Source organism: Scyliorhinus torazame, chromosome 29 (assembly GCF_047496885.1).
Source record: "Scyliorhinus torazame isolate Kashiwa2021f chromosome 29, sScyTor2.1, whole genome shotgun sequence".
NCBI lineage: Eukaryota > Metazoa > Chordata > Chondrichthyes > Carcharhiniformes > Scyliorhinidae > Scyliorhinus > Scyliorhinus torazame.
The window spans coordinates 26368726-26385098 of NC_092735.1; the positions used below are offsets into that span (position 1 = coordinate 26368726).

A 16373-nucleotide genomic window follows, 5' to 3' on the forward strand; every position below is an offset into this window, starting at 1 on the left:
CAGCATGCTGGAGGCCCCACCTGCAGAGCCAGCAGATGCAGGCCCACGTGCGATCGCAGGGCATGGATGTCCACCCTCGGCATCGTCAATGGATTCCCACCTGATGGACTCCCACCAGATCCAGGCTGACCCGCAGTCACCTCAGATACAGGGGCAGCTGCAGTCCGAGCGGCTGCAGCCCGAGGGCATGGAGGGCCTCCCTCAGTCCGAGAGCATGCAGTCGCAGGAGATGCAGGAGTTCCTGGAGCCCGACCTCCACCTGGAGAGCCACTTATCCCAGAGCAGCCAAGTCCAGTCGCAGCAACATATGCTCCCCGAGTCCGGCGAGTCCTTGCAGCTGGATGCGTCCGAGTCTTCCCAGCAGGTCTCTCAGCAGCAGCTGGAGGCCAAGGACCAGTTCAGCTCCGCCAGCCCCCAGGGCGCCAAGCAGAGATTCGTCCCCCTCACCTCGATCTGTTTCCCGGACTCTCTCTGCAGGACGAAGAGCGGAACTTTTTCCCGGGAATGGAGGACATGTTCTGCTCGGGACCGTGTGGCAATGAGGAGTACAGCAAGCAAGCGTGTGGCGACGAGGGCAACCAGGCGATGGACAGGAGCAACGGCATGAAGTCCAGCTACGAAATGATGCATTCGAACCAGAGTTTCCAGGGCTACTGCTCCTCTGACACCGGCAACACCCAACAGAGCGTGCACCTGGACCTCGACTCGGTTGGCATGAAGTCCGACATGGAATCCACCGTTCAGGCTGAGCACCTGGGCCTGACTCAGCCAAGCCACGGGCCTACCAGCGCCGACATCAAGTCGCCCCTGACGACCGCCAGCTTCTGCTCCATGAAGACCAAGAAGTTCCTGAAGACCTCCTCCCTGCACCTCCTGAAGAAGAAGGACTCTCCCCCTCAGCCGCCGAAGAAGAACTACGCCCAGGAGTACGAGTTCGAGGACGAGGAGAAGGAGACGTGCCCGCCGACATCCGGCTGAACAACCGCAGGCTGCCCGACCTGCTGCCCGACCTGATCTCCAGCTGCAGGACCCGCACCAACATCAGCCCGGTCTCCGACATCGACTTCTGCTCGGAAACAACCTCAATGGGGCAAGAAGAAAGCCAAGCGGGCCTCGAAGCCCAAGAGACGGCCCCCGCGCCGAACCGGCCCTCCGCCTTCTCCTCTCTACCCTCCTTTCTCTCTTCTTCTCACTTCCACTCTCCACTTTTATTCACTTCCTTCCCCCTTCTCTCTTCTCCTCCTTTCTCTCTTCCCTCCTTTCTCTTCTCCCGCCCCCCTTTTCAACTCATTCCCCCCCTTTCTCTCTTCCCCCTCAACATCAAACCTTCTTCCTAATCTTACCTCCCTCTCTAACTCCCCCCCCTTTCTCTCTTCCCCCTTTCTCTCTTCCCCCCTTCTCTCAATCCCCTTTCCTCTTCCCCCTTTCTCTCTTCCCCCCCCTTTCACTCTTCCCTCCCCCTTTCTCTCTCCCCCCCCTTCACCTCAACCAAACCCAAACCCCCCTTCACTCAACCCCCCAAACAAACAAACCCCCCCCAAAAAAACCCCCCAAACACACACCCCCCCCAAACAAAACCCCCCCAAACACCAACCCCCCAACACACAACCCCCCAAACAACAACCCCCCTTCACACAACCCCCCCCAACACACAACCCCCCAAACACCCAACACCCCCCAAACACAACCCCAAACACACACCCCCCAAACCCACACCCCCCAAACACCCCCAACACCCCTTCACACACCCCCAAACACTCACCCCCAAACCTCACCCCCCAACACACCCCCCAAACAACCCCCCAACACACTCCCCCCTTACACACCCCCCAAACACCAACCCCCCAATCACACCCCCCTAACTCTCTCCCCCCTAACCTCACCCCCAACCTCTCACCCCCCAAACACACCCTAACACACCCCACCCAACACTCCACCTCACCCCCCCAATCACACTCCCCCCCTATCTCTCTCCACACCCCCCCCAATCTCTCACCCCCCCTAACTCTCCCCCTACACCCCCCCCCCTTTCTCTCTCCCCCCCTTTCTCTCTCCCCCCCTTTCTCTCTCCCCCCCTTTCTCTCCCCCTCCCTTTCTCTCTCCCCCCTTCCATCTCCCCCCTTTCTCTCTCCCCCCCTTTCTCTCCCCCCCTTTCTCTCTCCCCCCCTTCTCTCTCCCCCCCTTTCTCTCTCCCCCCCTTCTCTCTCCCCTCCCTTCTCTCTCCCCTCCCTTCTCTCTCCCCTCCCTTTCTCTCTCCCCTCCCTTCTCTCTCCCCTCCCTTTCCTCTCTCCCCCCCTTCTTTCTCCCCTCCCTTTCTCTCTCCCCCCCCCCTTTCTCTCTCCCCTCCCTTTCTCTCTCCCCTCCCTTTCTCTCTCCCCTCCCTTTCTCTCTCCCCTACCTTTCTCTCTCCCCCCCCTTTCTCTCTCCCCCCCCCCTTTCTCTCTCCCCCCCCCCTTTCTCTCTCCCCCCCCCCCTTTCTCTCCCCCCTTTCTCTCTCCCCCCTTTCTCTCTCCCCCCCCCCTTTCTCTCTCCCCCCCTTTCTCTCTCCCCCCCCCTTTCTCTCTCCCCCCCTTTCTCTCTCCCCCCCTTTCTCTCTCCCCCCCTTTCTCTCTCCCCCCCTTTCTCTCTCCCCCCCTTTCTCTCTCCCCCCCCTTTCTCTCTCCCCCCCTTTCTCTCTCCCCCCCCTTTCTCTCTCCCCTCCCTTTCTCTCTCCCCTCCCTTTCTCTCTCCCCTCCCTTTCTCTCTCCCCTCCCTTTCTCTCTCCCCTCCCTTTCTCTCTCCCCTCCCTTCTCTCTCCCCCCCTTTCTCTCTCCCCCCCCTTTCTCTCTCCCCCTCCCTTTCTCTCTCCCCTCCCTTTCTCTCTCCCCTCCCTTCTCTCTCCCCTCCCTTTCTCTCTCCCCTCCCTTTCTCTCTCCCCTCCCTTTCTCTCTCCCCTCCCTTTCTCTCTCCCCTCCCTTTCTCTCTCCCCTCCCTTTCTCTCTCCCCTCCCTTTCTCTCTCCCCTCCCTTTCTCTCTCCCCTCCCTTTCTCTCTCCCCTCCCTTTCTCTCTCTCCCCTCCCTTTCTCTCTCTCCCCTCCCTTTCTCTCTCTCCCCTCCCTTTCTCTCTCCCCTCCCTTTTTCTCTCCCCTCCCTTTCTCTCAACTCCCTTTCTCTCCCCTCCCTTTCTCTCTCTCTCCTCCCTTTCTCTCTCTCTCTCCTCCCTTTCTCTCTCTCTCCTCCCTTTCTCTCTCTCTCTCCTCCCTTTCTCTCTCTCTCCTCCCTTTCTCTCTCTCTCCTCCCTTTCTCTCTCTCTCCTCCCTTTCTCTCTCTCTCCTCCCTTTCTCTCTCTCTCCTCCCTTTCTCTGTCTCCTCCCTTTCTCTGTCTCCTCCCTTTCTCTCTCTCTCTCTCAAAGGGGAATGCAGCCTATGGTTCTTTGGGAGTGTGGCGACTTGACAGACTGTTATCTGTCCAGGTTAAATGTGCCGGATTACGGGGAGGAGGCAGGAGAGTGCCAGTGGGTAATGTGTTCGTACGGAGCGCCATCACAGGCATGATGGACGAAGGGCCTTCTTCTGTGCTGTAATGACAGTGTTGCCTGAAAGGGCCGAGAAGTAGGCCATTCGGCCCCTCAAACCTGCGCCATTCCATAGGTTCATGACTGATATGATCGTGGCCTCAATCCACTTCCCTTCTTGATTCTCTTGCTGATCAACATTCTGTCTAATTTAACTTGCAGTATATTCAGTGCAGCATTCCAGCGGCTAACAGCCCCCTGTAAGATGACATTCCTTCTTATCTCCACCTTCAAACAGAGACGCCTTATTCTGAAACTGGTACCCCTGGTCCCAGGAGCCCTCGCAAAGGGAAACATCCTCTCGGGAACTTCCTTGTTAAACCCCAGATTGGATTAATTTCCAAAGAAAATTTGCCGGAGGTGGGGGGGGGGATTGCACAGGGCTCTGGGGGAAGAGAAGTGGGCTAATTGGCTCGCTCCTTCAAAGGGCCAGCACAGATATGATGGGCTGAATGACCTTGGTCTGTGCTGCAAGATTCTATGATCCTAAGAGGGTCCCCGCAACCTGTGTCCCTTCAACAACAAAAGCTTTCATTTATGTAGCACCTCTGATGAACAATTAGATTCCAAGGCATCCTGCAGGAGCATTATCATTCTGAGTTTCACACCGACCCGCGTTGGGCAGATCGATGGCCATACTCCGTCCCCCTGGTGTCCAAAGATGTGCAGGTGGATTCCCGAGGTGGATCGACCATGATCAACGCCTGGGGTTAGGGGGATGGGGGCGGGGGAGTGGGCCTAGGTAAGGTGCTCTTTTGCAGGGGTCGGTGCCGACTCGATGGGCCGAATGGCCTCCTGCACTGCAGGGACTCCCTGGCAAATGCCCCATCAAAGCGGCAGGTTGAGGGGTGTCGTAGAGGAGAAGATGAGGTGCAGGGGTTTATGAAGGGAATTCTCGAGTTTGCTGCCTGGGAAGCTGAAGCAAACCAAGGGAGAATGTGTGGGTCTAGAGTGAAAACTGCTCCCCTTCCAGGACCTCACGGTGGAGCCCTCGCCTTCCCTCACCTGACATCTCCACACTTCCCATCCAGAACACAGGGACGCAGACGCGGGATAAGTGGGCCGAGCATTTGGGGACCGAGATGAGGGGAAATCTCTTCACTCCAAGGGGGTTGTGACCGTTTGGATTCCCTACCCCAGAGGGTTGTGGGAGCTCCATCGTCGAGCATATTTAAGGTCGAGGTAGACAGGCTCTCGGTCTCCGAGGGAATCGAGGGATATGGTGAGCAGGCAGGAAAATGGCCTTGAGGCAGAAGATGATCGCGTTGAGTGTCTGAGGGGGCAGCATGGTGGCATAGTGGTTAGCACTATGGCTTCACAGCGCTAGGGTCCCAGGTTCGATCCCGGCTTGGATCACTGTCTGTGCGGAGTCTGCATGTTCTCCCCGTGTCTGCGTGGGTTTCCTCCGGGTGCTCCCACAGTCCAAAGATGTGCAGGTTAGGTGGATTGGCCACGCTAAATTGCCCTCAGTGTCCAAAGGTGGGTGGGGTTACAGGGATAGGGGTGGAGGTGTGGGCTTAGGTAGGGTGCTCTTTCCAAGGGCCGGTGCAGACTCGATGGTCCGAATGGCCTCCTTCTGCACTGTAAATTCTATGATTGAAGATGCCGGAGGTGTCTTTGTGTGAGGTGGGTGGGGCCTGAAATCAGGGGGGGGGATTGTCCCAAGATGAGAGGCTGAGTAAATTAGGCCCGTACCCTTTTGGGGGGAGGGGGTGGGGGGGGAGATTTCCAGAGCTTTGGGGCCTAGTCAGCTGGAGGCTCTGCCACCGGGGGTGGAGCAAAGAGGCGAAGGATGCGCAAGAGGCCTGGGCTGGAGGGACCAAGGATTCCAGGGATGCAGGAGGACCACATTCTTCCTCACCCTCCCCAACTGAAGACTCTGCCTCCTGTTCTTAGCTCAGTCATTCACAGGAGCTTATTCGCTCCCTCTGCCCTTCAAACCTGGCATCAGCAAATCGCTAGATTTTAATTATCCTTCTCTCCCTTCTTGTTCTCTGTCTTACTGCTTGTCAGGATAATCTTGTCTCGTCACCCATGTCCCCCCAATTTAAAAATTAGTAACAGCAACCATGTGTTTATTCCCCCCCCCCCCCCCTTTACAGGGCAAGGTTCAAGGGTCAAAGGCAAGTGACCTTTTACCCATCGAGGCTCCAGAGTCTCTCCCGGCGGAAAGCGTCTTGGAGAACAGTCAAACCCAAGAAAAGATCAAGAAGAAAATAAAAGAGGTGGAAGAGAAACAACCGGAGATGAAATCCGGATTCATGGCGTCGTTCCTGGACTTCCTGAAGTCGGGCAAGCGGCAACAGCTGCCGGCCACGACCTCCAGCCCGCAGAAGGGGCGGCCGTCGTCGGTCATCAACCAGCCCGCGCAGGCCTTGTTCGGCTTGGCGCAGTCCATGCTGTCGGGGCCGCTGGACGCCTCGGAGAGCGACAGCCTGATGAGCTGCGCCAGCCCCTGCAAGAGGTTCGACGACGACCTGAAGAAGAACCTGGAGACCCTGCCGTCATTCTCTTCCGACGAGGAGGATTCCGTCAGCAAGAATCAGGACCTGCAGAAGAGCATCACCTCCGCCATCTCCGCCCTCTACGACCCAATGGATCGCAAGGAGAACGACAGCACAGGTAAAGCGTTCTGTTTGGCGAGGGCTGTGGGGATCGGAAGAGAGTGAAGTTGAGTTAGGACATCCGACATGACCTTATTTTTTTAAAAAAATAATTTTTATTCAAATTTTCTCAAAATATCAACAACAAAATACAGAAAGAAAGAAAAGAACAATTCCCCCCCCCCCCCCAATATACATAAATAATAAATTAACAGCCTCCATCAACACAAAGGCAAATATACACACCCTCTCAAGACCACCCCCCGGGGTTGCTGCTGCTGCTGACCATCTTCTAACGTTCTGCCAGGAAGTCTAGGAACGGTTGCCTCCGCCTGAAGAACCCTTGCACCGATCCCCTTAAGGCAAATTTCACCCTCTCCAGTTTAATAAACCCCGCCATATCGTTGATCCAGGATTCCACGCTTGGGGCCTCGCATCCTTCCACTGAAGAAGAATCCTTTGCCGGGCTACCAGGGACGCAAAGGCCAGAATACCGGCCTCTTTCGCCTCCTGCACTCCCGGCTCCTCTGCCACCCCAAATATTGCGAGCCCCCAGCCCGGTTTGACCCTGGATCCTACCACCCTCGACACCGTCCTCGCTGCGCCCTTCCAAAATTCCTCCAGCGCTGGGCATGCCCAAAACATATGGGTGTGGTTTGCTGGGCTTCCTGAGCACCTAACACACCTGTCCTCGCCCCCAAAGAACCTGCTCATCCTTGTCCCGGTCATGTGAGCCTTATGCAGCACCTTAAATTGTATGAGGCTGAGCCTCGCGCAAGAGGAAGAAGAGTTCACCCTCTCCAGGGCATCCGCCCACATCCCCTCGTCAATCTCCTCACCCAACTTCTCCTCCCACTTACCCTTTAGCTCCTACACCGAGGCCTCCTCCTCCTCCTGCATCACCTGATACGTTGCCGAGATCCTCCTCCCTCCAACCCACACCCCCGACAGCACGCTGTCCTGGACCCTGCGTGGCGGCAACAGTGGGAACTCCACCACCTGCCCCCGAACAAACGCCCTAACCTGCATAGATCTGAAGGTGTTCCCCGGGGGGAGCCCGAACCTCTCCTCCAGCTCACCCAGGCTCGCGAACTTTCCGTCCACAAACAGGTCCTCCATCCTCCTCATACCTGCCCTGTGCCAGCTCAGGAACCCTCCTTCCATCCTCCCCGGGACAAACCAGTGGTTCCCCCGAATCGGGGACCACACCGAGGCCTCCATCTTCCCCCCCCCTGTGACGTCTCCATTGCCCCCAAACTTTGAGGGTAGCCGCCACCACTGGGCTCATGGTATACCTCATTGGAGGAAGCGGCAGCGGCGCCTTCACCAGCGCCTCCAGGCTCGTGCCCACACAGGACGCCATCTCCAGCCTCTTCCATGCCGCCTCATCCCCCTCCATCACCCACTTGCGCACCGCGGCCCCCTAACAGAGGTTAGGCAGCGCCAACCCCCCCTGTCCCTGCACCGCTCCAGGAACACCCTTCTCACCCTCTGGGTCTTCTGCGCCCACACAAACCCCATAACGCTCCTGTTAACCCACCTGAAGAAGGCCTTGGGGATCAGGATAGGGAGGCACTGGAACAGGAACAAAAACCTCGGGAGCACCGTCATTTTAACTGACTGCACCCTACCCGCCAGGGAGAGTGGCAGCAGGTCCCACCTCTTAAACTCCTCCATCAACTCCACCAGCCTCGTGAAGTTAAGCTTATGCAGGGGCCCCCAGCTCATAGCCACCTGGACCCCCTGGTACCTGAAACTCCTCTCCGCCCTTTTTAGCGGGAGCTCACCAATCCCCCTCTCCCTGGTCCCCCGGGTGCACTACGAACAACTCGCTCTTCCCCATATTAAGCTTGTACCCGGAAAAATCTCCAACTCCCTAACGTTCCTCACCACCTCCGGCATTCCCCCCACTGGGACCGCCACATACAGCAGCAAATCATCCGCATAGAGCATCACCCGATGCTCCTCCCCACCCCGCACCAGCCCCCTCCAGTTCCTCGACTCCCTCAACGCCATGGCCAGGTGTTCAATCGCCAGCGCAAAGAGCAGGGGGGACAGGGGACACCCCTGCCTCGTCCCCGGTGTAGCCGGAAATACTCTGACCTCCTTCTGTTTGTGGCCACACTCACCACCGGGGCCTCATACAGCAGCCTCACCCACCTGACGAACCCCTCCCCGAACCCAAACTTTTTCAACAGCTCCCACAGGTGCTCCCATTCCACCCAATCAAAGGCCTTCTCCGCATCCATCACCGCCATTATCTCCGCCTCCCCTTCCATCGTCAGCATCATTATAACATTCAAGAGCCTCCGTACATTAGTATTCAATTGCCTCCCTTTCACGAACCCCGTCTGATCCTCGTGTATGACCTGCGGCACACAGTCCTCCATCCTCATGGCCAAAATCTTTGCCAGCAACTTTGCATCTACGTTTAGGAGAGAGATCGGCCTATATGACCCACACTGTAGGGGATCCTTGTCCCGCTTCAGGATCAGGGAAATCAGCGCTCTAGACATCGTCGGGGGCAGAGCCCCCCCTTCCCTTGCCTCGTTGAAGGTCCTTACCAACAGCGGGCCCAGCAGGTCCGAATACTTCTTATAAAATTCAACCGGGAACCCATCCGTCCCTGGTGCCTTCCCCACTTACATGTTCCCTATCCCTTTAACCAGCTCCTCCAACCCAACCGGCGCCCCCAACCCCGCCACCTGCCCCTCCTCCACCCTCAGAAACCTCCACCGGTCCAGGAAGCGACCCATCCCCCCCCCCCCCTCCAGTGGGGGCTCAGACCGGTACAGTTCCTCGTAGAAGTCCCTGAAAACCCCATTGATACCCACCGCACTTCGCACCGTGCTCCCTCCTCCATCCCTAACTCCCCTGATCTCCCGAGCTGCCTCTCGCTTCTGAAGCTGGTGCGCCAGCATCCGGCTCGCCTTTTCTCCGTATTCATATACCGCCCCCTGCGCCTTCCTCCACTGCGCCTCCGCCTTCCTGGTGGTCAACAAATCGAACTCAGCCTGGAGGCTGCGCCGTTCCCTAAGCAATCCCTCCTCCGGGGCCTCCGCGTACCTCCTGTCCATCCTCACCATCTCCCCCACCAACCTCTCCCTCTCTCTCCTTTCCCCCCCTCTCCTTGTGTGCCCTAATGGAGATCAGCTCTCCTCTGGCCACCGCCTTCAGCGCCTCCCAGACCACCCCTACTTGCACCTCCCCATTGTCATTAGCCTCCAGGTACCTCTCTATAGACCTCCGGACCCGCCCGCTCACCACCTCGTCCGCCAGCAACCCCACCTCTAGGCGCCACAGCGAGCGCTGGTCTCCCTCCTCCCCCAGCTCGAGGTCCACCCAGTGCGGAACATGATCAGAAATGGCTATCGCCGAGTACTCCGTATCTTCCACCCTTGGAATCAGCGCCCTGCTCGTGACAAAAAAGACAATCCGGGAGTAGGCCTTGTGGACATGGGACAAGAATGAAAATTCCCTAGCCCCGGCCTCGCAAACCTCCATGGGTCCACCCCTCCCATCTGGTCCATGAACCCCCTCAGCACCTTGGCCGCCGCCGACCTCCGACCCGTCCTAGACCTAGAGCGATCCAGTGTCGGATCCAGCACCGTGTTGAAATCCCCCCCCCATTATCAGGCCCCCTGTCTCCAGGTCCGGAATCCGGCCCAGCATACGCCGCATGAACCCCGCATCGTCCCAATTCGGGGCGTATACATTGACCAACACCACCCGCTCCCCCTGCAGCTTGCCACTTACCATCACATACCTACCGCCATTGTCTGCCACAATGCTCGACGCCTCGAACGACACTCTCTTCCCCACCAAGATCGCCACCCCCCGATTTTTTGCATCCAAACCCGAATGAAACACCTGCCCTACCCACCCCTTTCTCAACCTTACCTGATCCGCCACCCTCAGCTGCGTCTCCTGAAGCATGGCCACATCCGCCTTCAGGTGCGCGAACACCCGGGCCCGCTTGACCGGCCCATTCCGTCCCCTTACATTCCAGGTTATCAGCCGGATCGGGGGCTACTCACCCCCCCTCCCCGCCGACTAGCCATAGCCCTTCCAAGGCCAGCCACGTGCCCGCGCCCCCCGCACGACCCGTTCCCCACAGTGGCAGACCCCCGCCCTGACCTCCTCTACCAACTCCAGCTCCCCCTTGGCCATTCCAGCAGCAACCCGCCCCCACCCCCAGGTAGGTCCCCCCCTAGCTGCATTGCTCCCCCATTCCACTCCCGTAAGTCAGCTGACTCCTGCTGACCCCGGCCACTCCCGCCGCTCCATCGACCCCCCCCCCCAGTGTGGAACTTCCCCTCATCCCCCCCCCCCTCCCCCTTGTCCACCAGCAGGCTCTCATCCATTCCACTCCCAGCGTGGGAGAAAAGCCCGACCTTTCCACCAATCCGGCCTTTCCAGGCCCAGTCCTACTGCCCCCAACTCGCCCCGCCCCCCACACACACGGGGCCCCATCTCCCCTACCAACCATCAACCCCCCCAGCAGTTTACCTACCCTCCGCCCCCCAAGCCCTCCCGGCGGACCTAATTAAAACAATGCTCAACCAACCCCCGAAAAACAAAGAACCCCCCTCGAAACGCAACCCAACAATCCCCAACCATCCCTCCACCGCGACCCATCGTCCCCGACCCTTAGTCCGAGTCCAGTTTTTCGGCCTGAACAAAGGCCCACGCCTCCTCCGGGGACTCGAAATAGTGGTGTCGGCCCTTATAGGTGACCCACAGACGCGCCGGCTGCAGCATACCGAACTTCACCCCCTTCCTGTGCAGCACTGCCTTCGCCCGGTTGTAACCGGCCCTCTGCTTCGCCACCTCCGCGCTCCAATCCTGGTAGATCCGGACCTCCACGTTCTCCCACCTGCTGCTCCGCTCCTTCTTGGCCCACCTTAACCCACACTCTCGATCAGCAAACCAGTGGAACCGCATCAGCACCGCCCGCGGATGCTCACTGGGCTTGGGCCTCCTCGCCAGCACTCGGTGGGCCCCCTCCAGCTCCAAGCTGAAAGGCCCCCGCTCCCATCAGCGAATTCAGCATGGTGACCACGTTGCCCCCCCACGTCCGATCCCTCCAGCCCCTCCGGGAGACCCAGGATCCGCAGGTTCTTCCGCCTCAACCGGTTCTCCATCTCCTCGAACCTCGCCTGCCATTTCTTGTGGAGCGCCTTGTGCGCCTCCACCTTCACCGCCAGGCCCAGGATCTCGTCCTCGTTCTCCGAGACCTTCTGCCGGACCTCCCGGATCGCCGCCCCTTGGGCCGTCTGGGTCTCCAGCAGCTTATCAATTGAAGCCTTCATCGGCTCCAGCAGCTCTGCTTTCAGTTCCTTAAAACAGCGCTGGAGAAGCTCCTGCTGCTCTTGCGCCCACTGCCTCCACGCAACCGGAAGTCCGACATGACCTTATTTTTAAATATAGATATATTTATTCAAATTTTCAACAACCCCCCCCCCCCCCCCCCAACAAAAGAAAGAAACAAGAACACAACAAGCAGAAATTATACATTGGATTTCCCCCATATACAATAACCCCCCATATAACATTTAAAAACACAAATAGGGAAAAAAAAAACACCTTCACCCAAACACCACCCCAAGAGAAACCCCCCCCCCCCCCGGCCCTTGGGTTGCTGCTGACCTCCGCTAACGCTCCGTGAGATAGTCTAGGAACGGTTGCCACCGCCTGAGGAACCCTTGCACAGACCCTCGCAAGGCAAACTTTATCCTCTCCAGCTTGATGAACCCTGCCATGTTATTGATCCAAGCTTCCACACTAGGGGGCTTTGCATCTTTCCACAGTAACAAAATCCTCCGCCGGGCTACCAGGGACACAAAGGCCAGGATACCGGCCTCTTTCACCACCTGCACTCCCGGCTCGTCCGTTACCCCAAATAGTGCCAATCCCCAGCTCGGCTTGACCCGGGCGTTCACCACCTTGGACATAGTCCTCGCAAAACCCCTCCAAAATCCATCCAGCATGACCAGAAAATATGGACGTGGTTTGCCGGGCTCCCCGAGCACCTCCCACATCTGTCCTCCACCCCAAAGAACCTACTCAACCTCGCCCCTGTCATGTGCGCTCTGTGAGTAACTTTGAACTGTATTAGGCTGAGCCTGGCGCAAGAGGAGGAAGAATTAACCCTACTCAGGGCATCAGCCCACAGACCCTCATCTATCTCCTCCTCAAGCTCCTCCTCCCACTTGCCCTTTAACTCCTCCACCGAGGCCTCCTCCTCTTCCTTCAGCTCCTGGTAAATCGCCGAAACCTTGCCTCCTCCAACCCATACACCCGAAATCACCCTGCCGGAAGCAGCGGGAATTCCCTCACCTGCCGCCTCACAAACGCCCTCACTTGCATGTACCTGAAAGCGTTTCCCAGGGATAGCCCAAACTTCTCCTCCAGCACCCCTAGGCTCACAAACGTCCCATCAATGAACAGGTCCCCCATTCTTCTAATCCCTGCCCGATGCCAGCTCCAAAACCCCCCATCCATCCTTCCCGGGACGAACCGATGATTCTCCCGAATCGGGGACCAAACCGAGGCTCCCACCTCGCCCCTGTGTCGCCTCCACTGCCCCCAGATCTTCAGCGTCACCGCCACCACCGGACTTGTGGTGTACCTTGTCGCCGAGAGAGGCAGCGGTGCCGTCACCAGCGCCCTCAGGCTCTTGCCCACACAGGACGCCATCTTTAGCCTCTTCCGCGCCGCCCCCTCTCCCTCCATCACCCACTTACGGATCATCGCCACATAGTCTGCCCAATAATAACCACACAAATTCGGCACGCCAGCCCCCCCCTGTCCCTGCTACGCTCCAGAAACACACTCTTCACCCTCGGATCAAACCGGGGACTTCGGCGCAGTGAGGCAGCAATGCTAACCATTCGCCACCGTGCTGCCCCCTAGAGGTAGGAGCATTAAAGATCAATTGTTGATCCTCCAAAGCCATAGCGAGCTCGAGGTAGGAGAAAGCGCTCCATACCTGTCAATACATCTACAGGTCAGAATAAAAATCCCGAAACGCCCTGTTAATTTCTTTGGTTTTAACTAGTCTGCTACCCCTAGAATCACGCACCAAAGGGACAGTCCTAGAATCAGCCTTTTCTTCGTCAAAAAAAAAAAGTATTTACTCGGCTTGTTGCCGAACTCTTACAACTTTTGCTTTGCAAATGGTAAGACTCCTCTTGGGGGCAGCACGGTGGCGCAGTGGGTTAGCCCTGCTGCCTCACGGCGTTGAGGTCCCAGGTTCAATCCTGGCTCTGGGTCATTGTCCATGTGGAGTTTGCACATTCTCCCCGTGTTTGCGTGGGTTTCGCCCCCACAACCCAAAAGATGTGCAGGGTAGATGGATTGGTCGTGCTAAATTTCCCCTTAATTGGGTGATCTAAATTTTGAAAAAAAAGACTCCTCTTGGCCTGCTGGGTCAGGAAGGAACCAACAACTGCCGGTTAGGATTCCTCCCCAACTCTTTCCCCCCCCCCCCCCCCCCCTTATCTTGGCCCACCTTGGCCAATCTGGCCTCCACACCTGGTGCTGCCTTTCTAGCCTTCTGCGCCTTCTGCTAACTGTGTAAGAAATAACCAACCCCCTGAGCATAAGCTTCGCAGTTCTCCCACAAAACAGAGGGGGTCACACCAGAAGGGGAATTGGGGTAGCACAGTGGTCAACACAGTGGCTTCACAGCTCCAGGACCCGGGTTCGATTCCCGGCTTGGGCCATTGTCTGTGCGGAGTCTGCACGCTCTCCCCGTGTGTGCGTGGGTTTCCTCCGGGTGCTCCGGTTTCCTCCCACAGTCCAAACACATGCAGGTTAGGTGGATTGGCCATGCTATATTGTCCTGAGTGTCCAAAAAGATTAGGAGGGGTTATTGGGTTACGGGGATAGGGTGGAAGCGAGGGCTCAAGTTGGTCGGTGCAGACTCAATGGGCCGAATGGCCTCCTTCTGCACTGTATGTTCTATGATCTATGTAAAACGAGCTCGAACCCTTTCTTAAAATACACAGTGAATGTGTATTTTAATACACCATTATACACGGGAGCAGAATTAGGCCCTTCGGCCCATTGAGTCTGCTCCGCCATTCAATCATAACCCCTGAGCCCCTTATTAATCAAGAACCCATCTATCTCTCTCTGTCTTATTTATCCCTAAGCAGAGACATGTTGAAATGCCTGGACCGAGGTCAGGGGGGTAGGCCCTTGGTTTAAAAACTCAAGAAAGATGGGAGCATGGGTGAGGGATCACGATGCCAGCTGTAGAGCAGGAGGCTACCAAATGTAGGATTGCCCTAAGCACAAATGCATGACATTAATGAGGGGCTGAGAAAACAGTAAATTCTTTATCTCGAGGATGTAGTCCTCCACACATCCAGGTCCCCACCTCCTCAAACACTAACCAGACACCACTGGCTGCAGTGTTGATGGAAGCAGATTCACCAGTGGCTTCCAAAAGAGATTTGGGGTCATTCCTTGAGGGTATAATTTTCAGGGCTCCGGGGAAAGGGCAGGGCAGTGGGGTTAACGGGGCAATTGTACCAAAGAGCCGGGACTGGCACGATGGGCCAGATGTGCTCTATCATTACAGGTCGCCTTGTGTGGTGGATGAACGCTGGGCAAAACGGCTTGATTCGTGTTGGCACGGTGGCGAAGTGGTTAACACGGGTTGTGTGTATGTCATTCTTTCTGATCATGGCTGATCGTGAACTTGATGATCAGCCATGATGCTAAAGTATGTCAGAGCAGGCTCAAAGGGACGAATGGCCTCCTCCCGCTGCTTATATTTTCTATGAGAGACCCCTCCCCTAGCAGAGGAGCTTGTACTCCAAAAGCAGCATGGATAAGACCAGCATACCCACCCCGTATGTCCCTGTGGGATATTACAGTAACCATGATGGATCTAGATCAGGAATGATGGGCAGGGGGAGGTTGGAGTGGAGCATAATGGTGTGGGGATATGGTGTACGGGCCGGAGAGTGGAGCTGAGTCCACAAAGATCAGCCATGATCTCATTAAATGGCGGAGCAGGCTCGAGGGGCCAGATGGCCTACTCCTGTTCCTAGTTCTTATGTAAACACAGTCATGGACTAGTTAGGCCGCATGGCCTGCTTCTATATCCCATGTAAAATCGGGTTACTTCCAAGAGGAAAAAACATCAAAGAAATCCGGGAGAGGATAAGCCGCTCCATCAATCTAACCATTTCCATTCCATTGCTTTTGTCAGATAACATGGCCGTGGAAGAAAAGGAAGTGAGCACCCCGCCTTCTGAGACCTCCCAGCCAGAGCAGGCCGCACCCCCATCCCCCGGTCTTGCCTAAAGAGCCTATCCCAGAGGAAGAGCCTATCCCAGAACAAGAGCCTATCCCAGAACAAGAGCCTTCTCCTGCCCCAGAGTCCCCACCGCAGCCCGAGGAGAAGGAGGCACCTTCCCCGATCAAGCTAGCCAAGCAGCAGGACACGGTGGCCATTTGCGGAGAGACCGACGAAGATGACGAGGAGAGTGGCGGAGAAGGTGCCATCCGGAAGTGGGATGAGTTTGTCATCAAAATCGACGACATCAAAGAACTCAAGGTAAGGAACATTTTTCACGCGTGTGCCACGTTTAACACCAAATTAGCCAGTCAACTCAGCATTGCTCGCACCTCCTAGTGACTACTCTTGATGACGTCATTAATGGGGAGGAACCTCCTGTTTCTTGGCAGGAAGTAGATCAAAATGGCTGACCTCCTGCTGGTGAAAACATTGAATATTTTTGTGACTTTTAGCATCTTTTACCCCCCCCCCCCCCATCACAGTTATTGAGGGAAGAGTTTTGGAGTAAGCAATATTTCCCAAATTCTCCCGTTGTCTGCGATACTATACTGAGGCAGGTCCCTATCTCCCGCCCCCCCCCCCCCCCCCCCCCCCCCCCCCCCCCCCCCCCTCCTCAGCAACCCCATTCCCTTTTTAAAAAAAATATATTTTATTGAAGTTTTTCAAACAAAGATTTTCCGTTTTTACAACTTAATGAAAGAATATACATTAAACGTTATTTAAATAATATATTAAACTAACAACAGATGGAAAAAGAAATAAACAAAAAGCAAATATCAACAACTAACTAAGAAAAAACAAGAAAACCCCATTCCCTTTAAGTATGGTATCATTTAGTCCGTGAACAGTGCAGTGTTGCCTATTGGGACATGTGGTTCTTTGGGAATTGCATGGAAAGTC

The 16373-nt window shown here is 56.6% G+C and overlaps 1 protein-coding gene across 1 annotated transcript in view; it reads left to right on the forward strand.

Annotated features, from left to right (window-relative positions):
• Positions 1-16373, forward strand: part of LOC140403961 (proline-rich protein 12-like) — a 99404-nt gene that overhangs the window by 49663 nt on the left and 33368 nt on the right. Inside the window, 3 exon segments of the mRNA XM_072492254.1 lie at positions 5657-6176; positions 15384-15467; positions 15499-15731. Of these exon segments, the coding sequence (XP_072348355.1) occupies positions 5657-6176; positions 15384-15467; positions 15499-15731 (837 nt within the window).